The sequence below is a fragment of the Diplotaxodon limnothrissa genome, linkage group LG2 (genome assembly GCF_057381915.1).
Source record: "Diplotaxodon limnothrissa isolate DT_005_m linkage group LG2, D_limnothrissa_male_GT1.1, whole genome shotgun sequence".
In the NCBI taxonomy this organism is placed as follows: Eukaryota; Metazoa; Chordata; class Actinopteri; order Cichliformes; family Cichlidae; genus Diplotaxodon; species Diplotaxodon limnothrissa.
This window is the reverse complement of record NC_140597.1, coordinates 14,273,896-14,290,772: the sequence shown is the minus strand read 5'-3', so window position 1 is coordinate 14,290,772 and position 16,877 is coordinate 14,273,896. Positions and strand designations below refer to the sequence as shown.

Sequence of the window (16,877 nt, the reverse complement as noted above, 5' to 3'; positions counted from 1 at the left end):
ATATGAGAAACACATCAGATCAGATCAAAGAGACAATAATGATCATTTTTTAAGGGCAATTATAGCGAGCAGAGGGATGGCTGTCTTTCTGAATTGGCACATGATTCACGAGCCACCTGCAGCATACGTCGGACTTTGGAAAAGTGCTGCAGGCCTGTTAGTCATCAATAACCAATAACACGAAGACATTTTCACTCATTTAAAAGTCAGTTTTAAAGGTTATGCCTCATACAGCAGAAATGACACATCTGAAACACTCGGACACGCATGTTGAAGAACTTCACACAGACACCAAGCTTATAAAATAAATATTTGTCCAAACATGCCGCATGACAGAATCTGATGTTTGAGACATGGAAAGCAAAGAAAAGTACAAATCTGCAGAGAATCTGAAAAAGTTCTTAAAAGGTGAAGTGGTCTGTGCTTTCTCTACAGAGTATTCCAATTAAATATGATAATATTTATAATATTTTATATGCAATAGAGCACATTTAAACCATGTGAAATAAGTGTAATCAAAACCGATATAGAAAATAAAAGTATGGTTCATGGTTCAACAGCCTCTTCTCTAACATTTATTGGTTATTCATTGCCTGCATAGTAAACGTTTCCAATAAATAACAGTTTAAAGTTTTATTGCTTTTGTTTCAGCCAAATTAAAGATTTTCAGGGGCAACAAGTACAATTTTTTGGCAAACCTCAGTAATATGAAAAATCATACAGCAGCAGTTTTTTGCACTGAATGGCAAATACGCTGATTATATATATTTTTTAATGAAGGTTATTTTAAATCCAGTGTACAAACTTTTAATCTACAAATATCTCTCCTAGCTGACTTTAATGATCTGTCAGTGATATTTGTGTCTAATTGTGGCTGAGCACACAGTGTAGGCAAAACTGAGATTTAAGGCTGTGATTCTTACACTTGTGTAAATGTGATCGTCTCTGTGGAATTGTATGACAGTAGAAGAAAACTCCATGGGAACAACACTGTCCTCAGTCAAACTCTTATCCGACGCATTTTTGTCACCTTTCACTTCATCAACGATAAGATGCCACTGCGCTCAAAGTGATGATGTGGAATCTAATTTCCATACTGACATTTGATGCTGCGCACCACCTCAGTGGACTAATTTAAATTAGTGCTTTATCTTAATCGATACCATTTTAAGTTTTCTTACTTCTACCAATCCATCTGTATTTTTGGCTACTGCTGAGGAACTCTGTGCATGCTTGTGTTATTTAACAGATTTTATTCAGAGACTCACAGGATCGTTAATGCAAAAGCTTGGCCAGTAAAGAGACAGCACGGCTGAGTGTCTTGTCATCATTAATGGCTCGGGTCAGTGTTGACGTTCAGGTTTGTGGATCTGATGCCAGAAAACAGCGTTGCTGTAAACTGTGGTGTATGTAGCACAAAACCTGAGACGGCTCTCGACACATAAGAGTACGCAAAGTAAACTTTTAGGTTTAGGTTAAGGTTTAGAACCTTTTTTATGGTAAAATGTGCCAAACTACAGGTTACATATAGTAGACATATAGTAACTAATTATCCATATATTCCAACATCTTTGCACTCTGAACCATAAATAAGCTGTACATGTTGTTATTTACACCGAGAGCAAAGAACTAGTGGGAGCTCAGTTCATTGTATGTGTACACACACTTGGTCAGTAAATCTGAATCTGTCAGGGGCTGGGTTTGTGACCCAGCACTTTGACTTTGTTGTTGTATTTGTGATTTCTTAGGCATATTGAAAGGATGTTAAGTTCTAGCACTATTATCAGGTCGCCTTAAGTTTTAATTCTAGTTTAGGTTTTTCTGTGTATTCTTAGTTATGAGTGTGCTCCTGTTCTCTGTATTATAGGGTCTATCTTGTCCTCAGTGTTTTACTTTCAGTACCCCTGTGTTTAGGTCTCTCTTGTTGGTTCGTGCTTCTAAACCATGTTTCATGTTGTCAAGCTCATGTCATGTCGACGTTCCGTTATGTCCCAGTAGGAAGTCTTGTTTCTATGTTCATTGTGCTTAGTGTTACTTTTCATCATCGTCATGATATTAATTTGTGTCAGCTCTTTCCTTATGTGTTTCTACTTCCCCTGATCACCTCCTGTGTGTATTTAGTCTGTGTGTTTTCATTCTGTCCTTGTTGGATAGTCTGTGTATTTACCCACCACGTCACATCATGATTAAACCTTTCACGATTCTGCTCAGGTTATGTTCATGTTTCTTGTCCCTGTTGACTATTTATGACTAATTTTTTCCAAGTTATGCTCCACATCCATTATTCAGGCAACACACAGTCAGCTCCCGCCGGCCATGACAGAATCTATATAAAGTACATTTAATATGACTCATCCTCCTCACGTACTCTTAAACAAGTCAACATAACCGACCCCACAAGTTGGTGCGATTTAGCTTATTTAGGCAGTGCCACAGTATATTTCCTTTTTGTTTACACATTGATCACATTTTAAAGTGATGACATTTTTAAGCTCATGAACATTGTAGGGTCTTTACCTTACAGTATAAAGTGACTTGTGATTTGGTGCTGTATAAATATAATGGTCCCTGAACTTAGCACTTGGTACAAGAATGTGATCTCACACTCGCTGGTGAAACTCTGTGAAATCCCCCTTTAATTAAATACCTCTTGTTAAAATGAATACGTATGATTGTATGATTATGATAACTGATATCATGATCTGAGATTACTGTGACTGCTGAGCTCAAATCACACTAATTCTCCACCCTGTTGTACTTATTGTCTTTTTTAAAAGTTGCTTTCCTGTTGAAATAGTCACATGACTGAATGACAAAGCATGTGCGGTCAGCTGATGATCGTCTGTAAGTGTCGACAGTTCAGAGAACTCGTCAGAACGCCTGTGGACAACGACGATAATGGCATCTCCCAAAAACTGTAATGAAGCAGTGCCAATCAATGAGAAGACGACCGTGGTTAAGGGGCTTGGGAAGCACATCTGTAACCGGAAGGTCGCCGGTTCGATTCCTGGGCTCTCTGTCCTGGTCGTTGTGTCCTTGGGGAAGACACTTCACCCTACTGGTGTTGGCCAGTAGGGTGAAGCGAGGCTGCCATATCAAGGCGCGATATGGCAGCCTCGCTTCTGTCAGTCTGCCCCAGGGCAGCTGTGGCTACAACTGTAGCTGCCTCCACCAGTGTGTGAATGTGAGAGTGAATGAACAGTTCTGTAAAGTGCCTTGAAAAGCACTATATAAATCCAATCCATTACTATTATTAAGACATCAGGACTCTGAGACCCGTCACACATCCAGTTCTGTTCTCAGTGACAACAAATTAGGTGGATCAAAGATTATCTCTGTGCCGATAATTCCTGCAGCAATGTGACGAATCGGCGCTTAATCCTCTTTACAACAACGGCCGGTGGGAGTGAGATCGGATCAAGCTCTTAGAGAAAAACAAATTTCTGTTGTTGGGCATGGCCCTCGTCGCACAGATGATACAATAAAAGCATAAGACCCGTGTGAAATGCTTCCAAATTAGCGGTGAACGCGCACAGAGCTCGGCTGATGACAACCAGATTAGTCACAGATTACACCAGCGTGCCATTGACACAAAGATCATTTTTCCCGGACGTGTAGCGTGAGGTGACACTGAATTACACTGAAACTGTGAACTCTTCGAGGGGGAGTCTGGTTTTGTTGACCTTAAACTAGAGAATAATCAAGTTCCAGATTGTGTAATTGTTACGGCACAAAGTGTGGGCTGTGGGGGATTTCTGACAGAGTAAAAATAATATCAACAGATTCTGTATAAACATTTAAAAACTGATCGACTGACTGGTTTGCTGTATACAGAGAGTGAATGTGATATTTCTATGTGATTTTTCATTTCTTGTTGTTTACTTGCAGTTGAATCTACGTCTCCTATAACTGTTCAATGCTTTAACATAAGTGTCATTTCTGACCCTGAAGACATATGTATGTGTATTAAATTATAGACTTTGATTTCAATGATCATTCTGCTGTTAATTATTCCATAATCAGACTCTTGTTTTCAGATTTTTCAGTAATATTTCAAGCATTTCTGCACAAATATAGCATATTTTCAAATGTTTGTTAAATTGTAACAAAGTATGAAAAAAACACAATGATTTTGTTGGTGATCACAGAGCAGTTAAAATTCACATTATGTGCTGTATATATGTGAACTTTTACATTTTTTAGTTTTTAAATCATAGAAAAAGTGATAAATGTAACTTGGTTTGTACAGTTTGTGTTTTTAAAGTCATTTTTGCATACAAATATTTGAAAACCAATACCACTGACAATATAACATTTTAGAAAATTAGAAATATTTGTTATAGATAAAGGAAACACACATATGAGACACTCAAAACATGATCCCTGTAGAAAACTTGAGGAGCTGAAATGACAGAGTCTGTGATTTTAGTGGGATGTCAGCTCAGTGCTGTGACGGTTAATGTGCTGATGCTGTGCTCTGAATTTCCCCCTGAGGGATAAAGAGTTTGATTGATTTACATTATCTCGTCTACACATTTTATGCTCATTTTACAGGCAGGATTAGTGTTTCCTGCATGACATGAAATTAAATGGGAAAAGCAGGTCAACAATAAAGTTTCTAACTAATGAACTTTTGGTTTTGTGGAACAATTTTGGAAGTCTGTGGACCGTCCCCTTTTGATTCATCTTTGTTTGCTTCTCCTTACTTAAAGAGATGGACTCTTACGCATACAGCACTTTTCTAATTGAGCCCTAAAAGTGCTTTTAGTACCAGCCTCATTCACTCAGTCACACACACACACACAAACCCATATCTATGCCTAAGTGCCTTCCCGAACATTCACACACACTGTGATGGATGCATCGGGGGCAACTCGAGGCTCAGTATCTTGCCTGAGGACACTCTGACATGCAGACTGGAGGAGCCAGGGATCAAACCAGCCCGCCCCATAGATAAAGACACTAGCTGCCTCCTTAAATGGCCGCCTAAGCTCGGTTTTCTGAGACTGCTGAGCCCTCAGCTTTTGAAATATGTGAATAAACAAAGGTTTCATTAAATCCCTGGACGATCCGCAGGCGAGAAAAGAATAATCAGCAGTTATCACACAGCTGGAACCTGATGTTTAAAGGTCCAGACTCATAGCAGCTATGGTTGTAATCCAAGCTCAGCGGGACACTTGCTCCCTGATTTGAGCCTCACAGAGTTGTCCCCCTTTATGTAAACCTGTCCTCTTTGTCCCCATTTTCCCCTTACCCCTGTCTGATCCCAGTGCAGCTGTGCAATATACCTCTCTGTGGTGCACTCTGTGTAAGACAATTAGCACTTCTCCCATGCATGCCATTTTTATTGCAAAACTGAAATTAAAACCTGATGATGGGAGTAAAACGCCTGAGATCAACAACTGGACCCTTCATCTCAGTATTCTTGTGTTCTCAGCAGACACTATGCTCACCATTTGTTTGAGTCTGCTCATCTTATAATTATTATTCAGCTCAAACCCCAAAATTTTAATATTAAAAGTTGTGCAAGTTACGTGTGTCACTGAAAAACAGAGTCAAACTGACCCGTTTCCCAAACACACTGAGAGAAAAGGTGCGTTTTGAATATGTCTTTTTCTGTTGCTCCACAAAATACATATTCATCGAGTCCAAACATCTGCCAGGTGTCTGCCCCATTTGCATAAACGCTTGGGCGAACAGATCAGATGAGTCCTTTTAAAAACCCACCTGCTTTAATGTCATTACAGGCTCTCCACACTGAATGTGTAGATATTCTGTTTCTATGAATAACCCAGCAAACGTAATGTTCCACCTACCTGTCTGACTGACTGAACTGCAGGCAGAATCAGGAAAAATGCATTAAGGCTCGAGGAGCCGGCGTCGATGTCTGTGGACACTTGACATCTCACCAGGCACAGCCACTACAGCCTGGCACGAGGATAATACAGCACACACACAATTAGAAGCAAGCTCTGCTGTGGACGCTTGACTATTTTGGCCTTAATTTCTCATGTTGGAGACAGAGACTCCAGCTGTGAGCTACCACGGAGCGCCTTTTCTAATAATATCTACATAATGCTGTCTGCCTGGCTTGTAAAAGTCCTTCTGCTGGACTGCGTGACAGCTTCAGCACCACAGAAGAAGGAAGACATGCACAGGTGCTGCTCGTGTTTTTTATAGCTCCACAACACTGACAGCCCTGCACTGAGACAACGTGCACAGCAACAGGGTGACACTCTAGATACATTCATACGTTTGTTTTAATAGTTTTAGGTATTTGTTGTATAAACTGAGAGCTCTACTCAAATAAATAATGGCTTTGAGTATTTTACAGTATTTATTTATCATTTATTTGAGTATTCAGTATTTACATGTTTACATGTATATTTTCTATGTAATTTTGTTATAAAAGTATAAAAGATATATATATATATATATATATATATATATATATATATATATATATATATATATATATATATATAATTCACAGTTCGGTTCGTTTTCAATACTTTGGTGTCACGGTTCGATATTTTTTTGATACAAAAAAATGTTCATGCCTATTTTAAGTTATTAAAATTATAAATATTTCTTTTAACTCGAAAGTACAGTTTTTAAATTAAATGTTGCTGAAACATCAAAATAATAAAAAAAATAAATGTATCCGATGGAGAAATCACTTATCTGTGGAAAAGAGAGTTTATTACAGAGAAATGGCTCTTTCCAAAATAAAAGCTATTTTGTCAACAGCAATAAAAGTGTTATTTTATATATAACATTTGATTTGATATATTTCAGCTGCATTTAACTCAAAATGATCATTTCACCCCTCAGACTAATATATATATATATATATATATATATATATATATATATATCACTTTTTTATCCAGGTAAAAGGCTCACCTTTCAAGAGAGTCCTGGCAAAGACACCAGAAATTACAATAAATGATATTCAGCACAGTTATCACAAGCATTTGAAACTTGCAGTAACAGATGAACAACATGCATCCTGCATTTCCCATAACGTAAGCATCACCAGAAAGTGTCCTCTACAAAGTTCTAAAGGAAACAAAAAATCATGTCCAAGGCATTTACTCTGATATTAACAGTACCACAGTAAACAATGGTCTAATACTGCAGACTGTATCTTTACTGTAAGTATTATTATTTCAGCCTCAGAGGTTCTTTCTGTCACGGCTGTTTGATATGTAAACACATACCCGTCTATAGTTGGAACAGGGCCACGAGGACCGAAGAGGCTCACAGTCAGCTGATATAAGTGGCACACAACCCGCGCCTAATCTTCTCCGGCTCTCCGTGATCAAAGTCGGGATTTGCTTTAATTATTTCAGATCAGCGCTGGCCCGTGCTGCTGTGGAGAGCTGCGGCCAATGCTGAGGCAGCAGAGGAGAAGGAAAAACAGCTGAGTTGCCCAGCGTCGGTGTCTCATATGCACACAGCGAGCAGAGAGAAACGCCAGAGCAAAGGAGAGGTGTGGGCTAATGCAAGACTCCAATCATTAGCCCTAAGTGTTCCTCATTATGTTCTTAAAGCCTCTGAAGACCCGAATCCCTAATTGATCTCATCCTGGCGTTTAGTAACACTCGGGAAAGCAAAGGGCTGCTCGCTTCCCTGGCACTAACAGATAGGCTGCCTCGCCCAGCAAACACGTCGTACCCTAGATGTTTAAGCATTCAGCATTTTAATGTTCATATCAAACAACATCAGACTGACGTGTGGTTTTCACACTTGCATGGAGTTCATTTTTTAGTCTAGGACAGGGGTGGGGAACTCCAGGCCTCAGGGGCCAGTGTCCTGCAGGTTTTAGATCTCACCCTGGGTCAGTACACCTGAATCAAACGATTAGTTCATTACCAGGCCTCTGGAGATCTACGAGACATGTTGAGGAGGTCATTTAGCCATTTAAATCAGCTCACACGTCTAAAACCTGCAGGACACGGGCCCTCGAGGCCTGGAGTTGGACACCCTTGGTCTAGGATGAAGGATGTGAAGACAGCACGAGGCTGTTGGTACTGACGTGTTCTGGTTTCAGGCCATGTGCTTGTGAACAGTCAGGTTTGAGGATGCTGTGGCTGCATGCAGCAGTCTGTGTTTGATATTCACAAATGTACGAGAATGTGTTAAAGTTCAGCAAAGGCAAAGCAAGGTTGTGCGTTTGATTCCCATCAGGAGCTGCTGTGTTTAAAATGCACGTAGTCATGATACTTTGGACATAACTTGCACATAACTACCACAGAAGGAAGCCTTATCAGTGCTTTTTCTAATATTTTGTTTTTTTTTCTTTACATTATCTCTTACTATCTTACTATCACATTCAAGTCATTTTTATGTTTTAAACATGATGTAGAACTTTAATGCTCCATTCAGCAGGACTGTAAAATGCTCATCTTCCCTTTTTTATTTAAAATTTAAAATAAATATAGGATTTCATTTTCAGATCTGAAGGTTGTGAAAACACATCCTGGTTGTCATATATTCTCCGTCTACTAAACCCATCGCAAAAGGAACGAGCAGCGTTTGCCAAAGTGGTCGTTAAACCGAGTTCTAAGTCAGAAAAAACTCTTCAGAAACGCTCCTCTCTCATCAACAGTTTCTGCCATCGTCCAGCAGCACTTTAATTTCAGAAGTGCACAGCAGCTCCCGACATTTCCAGGAATTCACCTTTGCTTTAACTCAGTTACAGCTCTGAGAGGCCATTGATAATGTACTCTGTTAGTTATGGTGAAAATCTGTCACTGTCTGCTGATCAATAATGTATTATCATATATCAAGTTTTGGAAATGAACCTGCCCAGAAGTTCATTATTGCAGATGAAGGTGAACTCCACCAGAGAAGTCGATTGTTTTTTGTTAGACGACTCAGGGAAATTGATCACAGGAGAAAAATATATATGTTATGATTTGTTATGAAAGGAGATGCAAGTAATAAATATCGGCTACGAACAAAGAAACACCCTGAGGGCAGACGCATAAATGAAACAGTTGCTTTAATTCGGCTGAGCAGTGAGTATGCTAACTGACAAGGGATGATTTCTAGGACTGCTTTTGGCAGTGCTCTAGTGCAAATCTCACCCCGCCTGCTCTGCTCCAGGTCTGACCCCATCCCTGAATTGTGAACCCTAATGACCAAGTTCACAGCAGGAAGGCATAAAAGACATCTTTGTCCCTCTGGGGATCAAAAGAGGATTATTGAATCCTGAATTATGTGCAGCAGTTTGCAGCAGCTAAAGCTGATAATCTCCTTTGTTCACTCCCATCCTTCACTATCAATTGCTGATGTTTAATACACCCAATAGATTTTATGGGAGCATTCCCAACTCGGAAAAGAAAGCCCAACGGTGTGCCATCAAATAGTTTGATCCCTTCATTTTGTGTTACTGTTAGCTTGTAGAACAAAGGTGAAAATAATCAGGATGGAGGAGATTTTATTGTGTGAGTGACAGCAAGGTTCAGTTTTTGATGTCCAATTTTGCAGTTTGCAACATTCAGAGGCAATTTGAGGCTTTTGTGCTTTTGATATGTCAGCAGACTAATTTGCTTCATCTTTGGATCTGCTGTGGAAGTCAAATCAGAACGAACCCCTGGGAGATCCTGGACAACAATTCTGGGTAAAAAGTGGAAACACGCTTTATTTTATGCTCGAAATGACCCCAAGTGTCACACATCTGCTTTCTCTGGTAGTTTATTATTTATCTTTCACAGAATTCTCTCTTAAGTACAAAAGGAAACATGAGGGGGACATTCTGGGTTGCAGTGCAGTCTACAATATTTTGATAAAATCCTGTAATGATACAAAAAATCTGTTTGATAAATATGAAGCTTTGTCTTTACTTCAGAGTGCTCCAACACCATTCAATGACTTCTTTAAACCAAAAAATTAGGAATTAGGAAAGAATTAGGAATAAGTTTTAAAAAATCAAGTCTTCTTAACCAGTCAATGACGTATTTCTTTAAATAATATAAATCAAAATGACATGGTAAGGTTGGATTTTTGTTTTGCATACTCTTTGGCTGATAACGTTGCACTGCACCATCTCATCCATGTTAGTAGTTCAATTAATGTGAATAATCACTGTATTTCATTACCCTGTATTTATACATGTGTAATGACAATATAGTTGAATCCTAATGCTAATCCGAAGCTGCTCTGGATGAAGTATAGACTAAAGGTATTATTTACTATTTTAAATATATCTTTTGCATTTTTGGTTTTACTTAACGACCAACGGTCTAAAGTTGCATGAATTTGCTCTGCATGTAGGAAAATTGGAGTTAGACATTAAATGTTCATTTAAACAGACTGTTAGGACCTCCAATTAATATATTTCACTTACCGGTAAATAGTTTCTGTAATTTTATTTAAAATGTTTTTATTGATTGCCTCTTTAATCCTTTTAATTTTTCAGAGTGTTCCAACACCGTTCACTGATTTATTTAAACCAAATCTGTAATCCTTAGGAATAAGCAAGAAAAAAAAATTAAGTCTTCTTAACCAGTCAATGTTGTGTTCTTTGGAATAATATTGATCAACATGACATGGTAGGGTTGGATTTTTGCTTTGCACTTTTTTTCTGCAGCAGAACAGCCTATATGTAATGTTTCTCCTTCTTTTGTTAAACACAAGTGTTTAACATAATAGCATCAGTGGTGGGCATGGATACATGAAGATCATGAATTTTAAATAATTAATTAACTGCAGCAAAGCAGTTTGAAATGAGTGAAATGCAGTCTGAAGTTCTTGTGCTGTCTGCACAAGAACTTGGAGGGAGCATGTGTTTATATGACAGTATCATCAGCACAAAGACGTACTTTTGCTGGAATATTAGAAAATAAAATAGGTCCCAATGGTCTAAATGTATTTGCATCAGAATTTTAGTGAGAGTCAAAACTGCATCTAATTCACATTTATCAGGTTAAGTATCCACTTAAATGTACATTATATTCATGAACGGTGCATCTCGTCTTTTTCACTTCAAGTTCGACCTTGAACTTGAACCCAGGCAGACGTTCATTTTCTCTTCATGCTTTAAGTTCTTAGACAGAATCAGAATTTGTTATAGGAACTCGCAGGGAGGTCTGTAATGTGACTGTAAATACAGATGACAGCCGGCACTGAGTCACAACACTTACACAGCTAATGAAAGCCAGAACTAGACTGAAGTGAAATATCACTCCAGGTAACATGACATTCGTGCAAGTCATTCTGTCACGGATTTGTTTTTCTGGCCATCTACGTGAAAGCTGACCTTTCATTTAATGAACAAACCACCGAGGTCAGTTTGTCCTCTTTAAAATGTCCCTCCTCTCCTAGTTTCCACTCCACCCCTTTAAAATACTTCAATTTAATATCAGTCTGACATCCGCTGCCTGAAATCACTTAAGAAAGCCATCAAATGACCTTCTCTAAATTGCCAGATTTCAACATCAATTTATTTCATGAACTGACAGAGTCGGATTTAATTTACTCTGAGACATGAAGGAGGTGAGCAGGTCGGAGTACGTCCCGCTCCCAAAGAGAAGAGATCCCGACATACAGCCGCCTCGTCAAGGCCAGCTCAAGGTTACCTTCAAGCAGCAGGTGACTGTTTCCACTCATGTTTCCATTTAAAAAAAGATTTTTATTGAAAATAGAAATGTACAGAGGAAAAGGTCACTCTGCACATTTCATTCAGGATAGAGACTGAAGGCTGGCGCTTTTGTACATAATAACGACACGTGCAAGCACCCGCAAACAACGGAGGTGATCAGTCTGTGTTATCATAGGGAGGCAGATGTGCAGCTGATCAAAAAAATAAAGGGATGCAGTTTGTTTCTCTAAGAAGCTGAAAACCTGAAGGTGCTTTATTTGTTGCAGCAGCGATTCAGCAAATGAAGCCATAAAAAAACTGAGTGACCCTTCCTGCAAATTACCCCCGATGCTTGATTGGCTTTAAATAACTAAACTGTCAACAGAGAGGCATCTAATTCTCTTTTTCCTGCTCCAGCACACCTTTAAGATCACAAATAACTGTATAACTGCATCTGAAACCAAATATAAATAAATTTCCCTCGAGAAGACTTCATGACAAACGTATGTTTGTTCCAGTTTGTTCCATGTTCCAGTTTTAGGATGATTAGCTTCTCCTTTTGTAAAAATAAACACATCGATATGTGTGGACAGAGGACAGCCGTCCCCAAAGCTTCCTATAAGATTCTGCTGTTCCAACGACCTCCCACCTGGTAGAAAACCAATACGGCAGACATGTCGGCGGCTGTTTCGATGCCTGTCAATCACTGTGAGTGACTGATTGGCATTCCCTGCTGGTTTGTGCGTTGGCATTCTCTAAATGCAGCACTGACCCGTTTGATTAATCGTTCCTGCTCGAGCGGTCAATAGAAGCAGACGATGTGCCGCAGGACTGAGGAGCACGTGATGTTCAGCTCGTGCACTTTAAGTCTGTTCCAGCGATTCAGGCTCAGATACGGTGTGATCGTTCATGGGTAACGCACAGCAACATTGCTGGAGGTTCTGAGCTCCTTTCCATACAGAAATCAAGAAATTAAAGGGAAATATATTTTTGTTATTGGGGTTAAATGATGGAGTGATGCTGATAGAAGAATAAAAATACAAGTATTTTTTGAGGGTTATATGTGAGAATATTGTTTATCAGTTTGTTGGCATTTTCTTTTCTGCTATTTAATATTAAGAACATACCCCGGGCATAAATCTCTTTGCTTGAATCCAAAATTTACAGCTCACTTCATGCAGTTTGTCCTAAAATGTGCTGCAAGAAATTATGAATGAGCTTTCAGCAGTAGCTCAGCATCTCTATGAGATTACTGTGATGACAGAATACGAACCCTAAATGATTTTGATAAACCTGTAACTCAAGAGACAGAATAACAGATTGAAATGTTAGCCTTACTGTGGACATTTACAGTATGTTGTACTTTTACTACATGAGCTATTTAAACTGCTACCTTTAAACTGCAGTTTCTCAAACGTCCAGCTGGGGCTCCAGCAGTGACTCAGTTCCATACATCTCTAATTCCTTCATAACAACTATGCAGACACCATACATATACAAACAATAACTTATTAGTTTACATTATTTTTAAGGTTTGATTGACAGCTGTAGCCAATGAATAGGCTCTTTGACTCTGCTCTAGTATAAGTGAAGCATGACTTTATTACTAATGATAATGTTAATTAATAGGTATTTGTTCATGCGCTGCACCTGCACAGTTTATTGAAGCAATGAGATAACAAGCGTTGGCTGATAATGTAGCACTGCACTTTCTCATCCACAGTAGCAGTTCAATTAATGTGAATAATCTGAAGCTGCTCTGGATGAAGTATAGACTAATAGTATCATTTATTATTTTAAATATATCTTTTGTTGCATGAATTTGCTTTTTATGTAGGAAACTTGGACAGCAAATGTTCCTGTGCGCTTTAAACAGACTGTTTATACTTTTATTTAAAATGTGTTTATTGATTGAGTCTTTAATCCTTTTTAAAAAAAAATATTTTCTATCATAGATTTTGTGCCGACTGTCCACATTAATATCCGAGCTACGCTGTGTTGGTACTGACTGTCATTTCTAGAACCTTCCTAATATAAACAACGAATTGTTCATGAGATGAGGAATGACTGAATCTTAGATTGGACAAACCTTCACGGGTTTACAGTTGTAGCTGCTGTTGCCACTGATAAAGTAAAATAGTTTCTTCCAAAACATTTTAGTCCCAATTTTCTTAAAAACGGCAACTGATTAGATTTAAAAAAGGAGACTTTTTCAGGGAAAAAGGACATTATCTCGGATTTGAGCCTAATGCAAGATGAAACAGGTCGTTAGATGAATGTTTCCTGCAGGTCCAATCTAAATTCCTAGCTCTCCTCTGCTGCCTGTTTGATGAATACTACGAGTGTGGACAGAGCCAGTGAGTGAGCGAGATATGTGCAGGCATTAAATGTGTATTCATCAGGTCTGGCCCCAGCCATTGACGGGCTAATCAATGTTTAGTAATGAGGCTGAATGTGGAATGAGGTGTGGGGGGGTGTGTGGGTCAGGATGGAGGAAAGAGATATCAATTAAGCAGGGAACTGCAGAGTCCAGGCGTGAGGAGCTGAGACGGCAATATCCCAACTCTGCTTCATTAACTAAACAGTGTGCACTGAATGCAAAACTCCTGCAGCCCCCTCCTACAAAAGCACCATGTCCCTCACGGTAAATGGCCGCCTTATTCACTGGAAAGTAGTCACTGCAGCAGGTAGAAAAACACTAGTGATACTCGACATAATGAAATCCAGGCGACGTGCAGGGAAATGAGATCCACGTGTGATGCAATAAAACGAAACGTGCAGGAACCTGCAGGCTGGGAACGCGCACAGGACCCAAACACGTTAGCAAATAATAGTGAGAGATAATATTATAATATGCATTCAGCGTAAATTGGAAGAAACAGCTGGTAACTATAAATAGGCTCCTTTTCAGTTTCCAACATGCTGCACAGAATCAGAAAGCCGGCTCGTTTAACTGTGACATTGGAAAGTAGAGTGCAGTTTGAAGCACTTCTTGTGTTTTCCACCAGTTAAGGCGCTTCATACTTCTGCTCTGCACAACTGTCTGCAGAAACTACTGTATCATCTACGGGATTTGGAGAATGAATATGTAGTTGCATTGAATAAGACTTGAAACCAGCCGCTGAGACCATTTTTACTGAGCTCACAGAGCAGTAGACTCTCATAGACTTCTATACAATTGGACTCATCTTGGCAACCTAAAAAAAATCTGTGTTGGTCATCTGGTCAAGAATACTTCCAAAGCAGTAATTCAAATAATAATGATTATATAATGGAGGGTGAAGACTGATTTGAAGTTTTTCAGCCCCAGTAAAACTGTTCAATCTAAAAAAAAAACCCATCTGAGCATCGTCACCTCCATGTCATCAGCTGACAGAGTTTCATCATCTGCATCACCAAAACAATGGCTGCCACTTCCTGTTCTGGTCAGGTACATTTAGCAGGTTTGTGAAAGGGGGACAATGACAAACAGGGAGCCGGCCTGGAGATGACCTGGAGATCTACATGAAAAATATGTTTGCATTGAATGGCTGACAAAGTACTGTCTCTGAATATGTTTTATCCCATCAACAGAAACAGTGTCCTTACATTTTTCCTCTTTGGCTGTATTATGTACAAGGAGCTCGATTACTGGATGTCTGTTAATGAAAGAAGAAAACTCACAATAAGCGATTGTCTTATTGAACCAGTGAGACAAATGGGAATGTGGATTTCCAGGATACAAGGCTGCTCCGAGCCGTTTGAGGTATTCACAAACCTCACCATGTCCCCTCCACATACTGTCTGCTATGAGCAACACCTGCTTTAACATGACTGTCAGAGAGCACGTGACTCCGACAGGCTCCTTTCCCCCAAACATGACCGCTGACACCATAAACACACATCGCCCGCTAGTGGTCGCTGTTTCCTCTTTTACCGTCCTGTCTGGATTCACTGCAACTTAATTCAACTTCCTTTACATGCTCAAGAGCAATGAGACACGCAACCCGAACACAACTTTCATAAGTTTGCACATGAACGCCCCCCTCCCCCCGCCCAACAGTAGGGCTGCAAAGCAATAAAAATGCAAATTCATATTTTCCATTTTCTGAAAAGCAATGACACACACGTCGTTATTTTGCACTCATGAAGTCCATTTCATGCTTCTGCTTACCTGAAAAACACAACCGTTTGCCACAAATAGATCCCCAGCACGTTTAGTCGGCACATTTTTGCCAGTCTCATTTTGTTTAGAGGGGAGGGGGAGTGTGTGGAGGTGGTGGGAAGGGGAGGAGGGGGGTCACGCTCTGGAGAGGATGAAGTCCCCTCCAAAAAAAAAAAAAAAAGACCAAAAAAAGCCTTTAGTGGAAGAAGAGAAGGAGGAAGATGAGGGTGAGAGGGGAGGGGGGGTCGCGGTTCTGGTTTATGACCTCCAAGGTGAACCGAAAATGTTCCACCTTTTGTTTGTGTGTGTGTGTGTGTGTGTCTCTGTGTGTGTGGGTTTCAGATCCCGGAGTCGCCGGTGCCGAGCCGCGGGATGCTCATGACCTCAGTCTCCATGAAATCATGCTGATGTCCGCTCTCACGCCTCCACGCAGGAGGGTTTTTTGGGGGGAACAATCCACTAAATCCGCCAGGAGACTGTGTTCAGGACCACGGACAGAGGCGGGCAGTGGGTACGGAGCTCATCCGGGTTCTGGTTCGGGAGGGGAGGGAAAAGGGGGAAGAATAGGGGGGAGAGAAGGGGGTGGGTGGGGGTCTCGAGACGAGATCACGGGATCCTGTCAACTGAGCCACAGTTACATCCAATCACTCTAAAGTCCAGCGCGTGCGGTCCGCGGCGCCGACAGCGGGAACGAAACACATCCCCTCCGGTTCCTTCAGCAGTGGGTCTGCGGGAGGCTCACGCTCTCAGGAGGGCTCGAGAAGAGTGCACGTGCGCTTTATATTCCCCAAATCCAGCGCGAGGACAGAGCCGCAGCTTTCCTCACCCACATCCTACACACGTCCCGGACCCGCACGGGGCTGCTGCTCGGAGAGGAGGGTCTGCAGGTGGAGCAGGTGTGCCTCCTTTTCTCCCTCTCCTCCTCCTCCTGCTGCTCGGCGGCGGCTCCCCGGGGTGAGCAGTAGTAGTAGCGGTCTCTGCAGCAGCCCGGCTCGGCTGCTCCCATTGTCCGCTGCCGCTCAACTTGGAGACTCACCGGCGGCCGCCGCTGCGCTCCCGCCCCAGTACCAGCACCGGAACACCAGCTCCGCTAAACCGAGAGAAAGAACAAAAAGCAATCCCGTCGGAGTGTCGTTAACGTGC

At 40.6% G+C, this 16,877-nt stretch overlaps 1 protein-coding gene across 4 annotated transcripts in view; it reads right to left on the bottom strand.

The window, feature by feature from the left end:
- The window catches only part of glra1 (glycine receptor, alpha 1), a 120,489-nt gene extending 104,675 nt beyond the window's left edge, over positions 1-15,814 (bottom strand). For all 4 annotated transcript variants that reach the window (XM_085367416.1, XM_085367434.1, XM_085367424.1 and 1 more), the window contains exon 1: positions 15,744-15,814. In XM_085367416.1, coding sequence (XP_085223542.1) covers positions 15,744-15,814 — 71 coding nt within the window. The remainder of the gene's footprint in view (positions 1-15,743) is intronic.
- Positions 15,815-16,877: the final 1,063 nt, after the last annotated feature.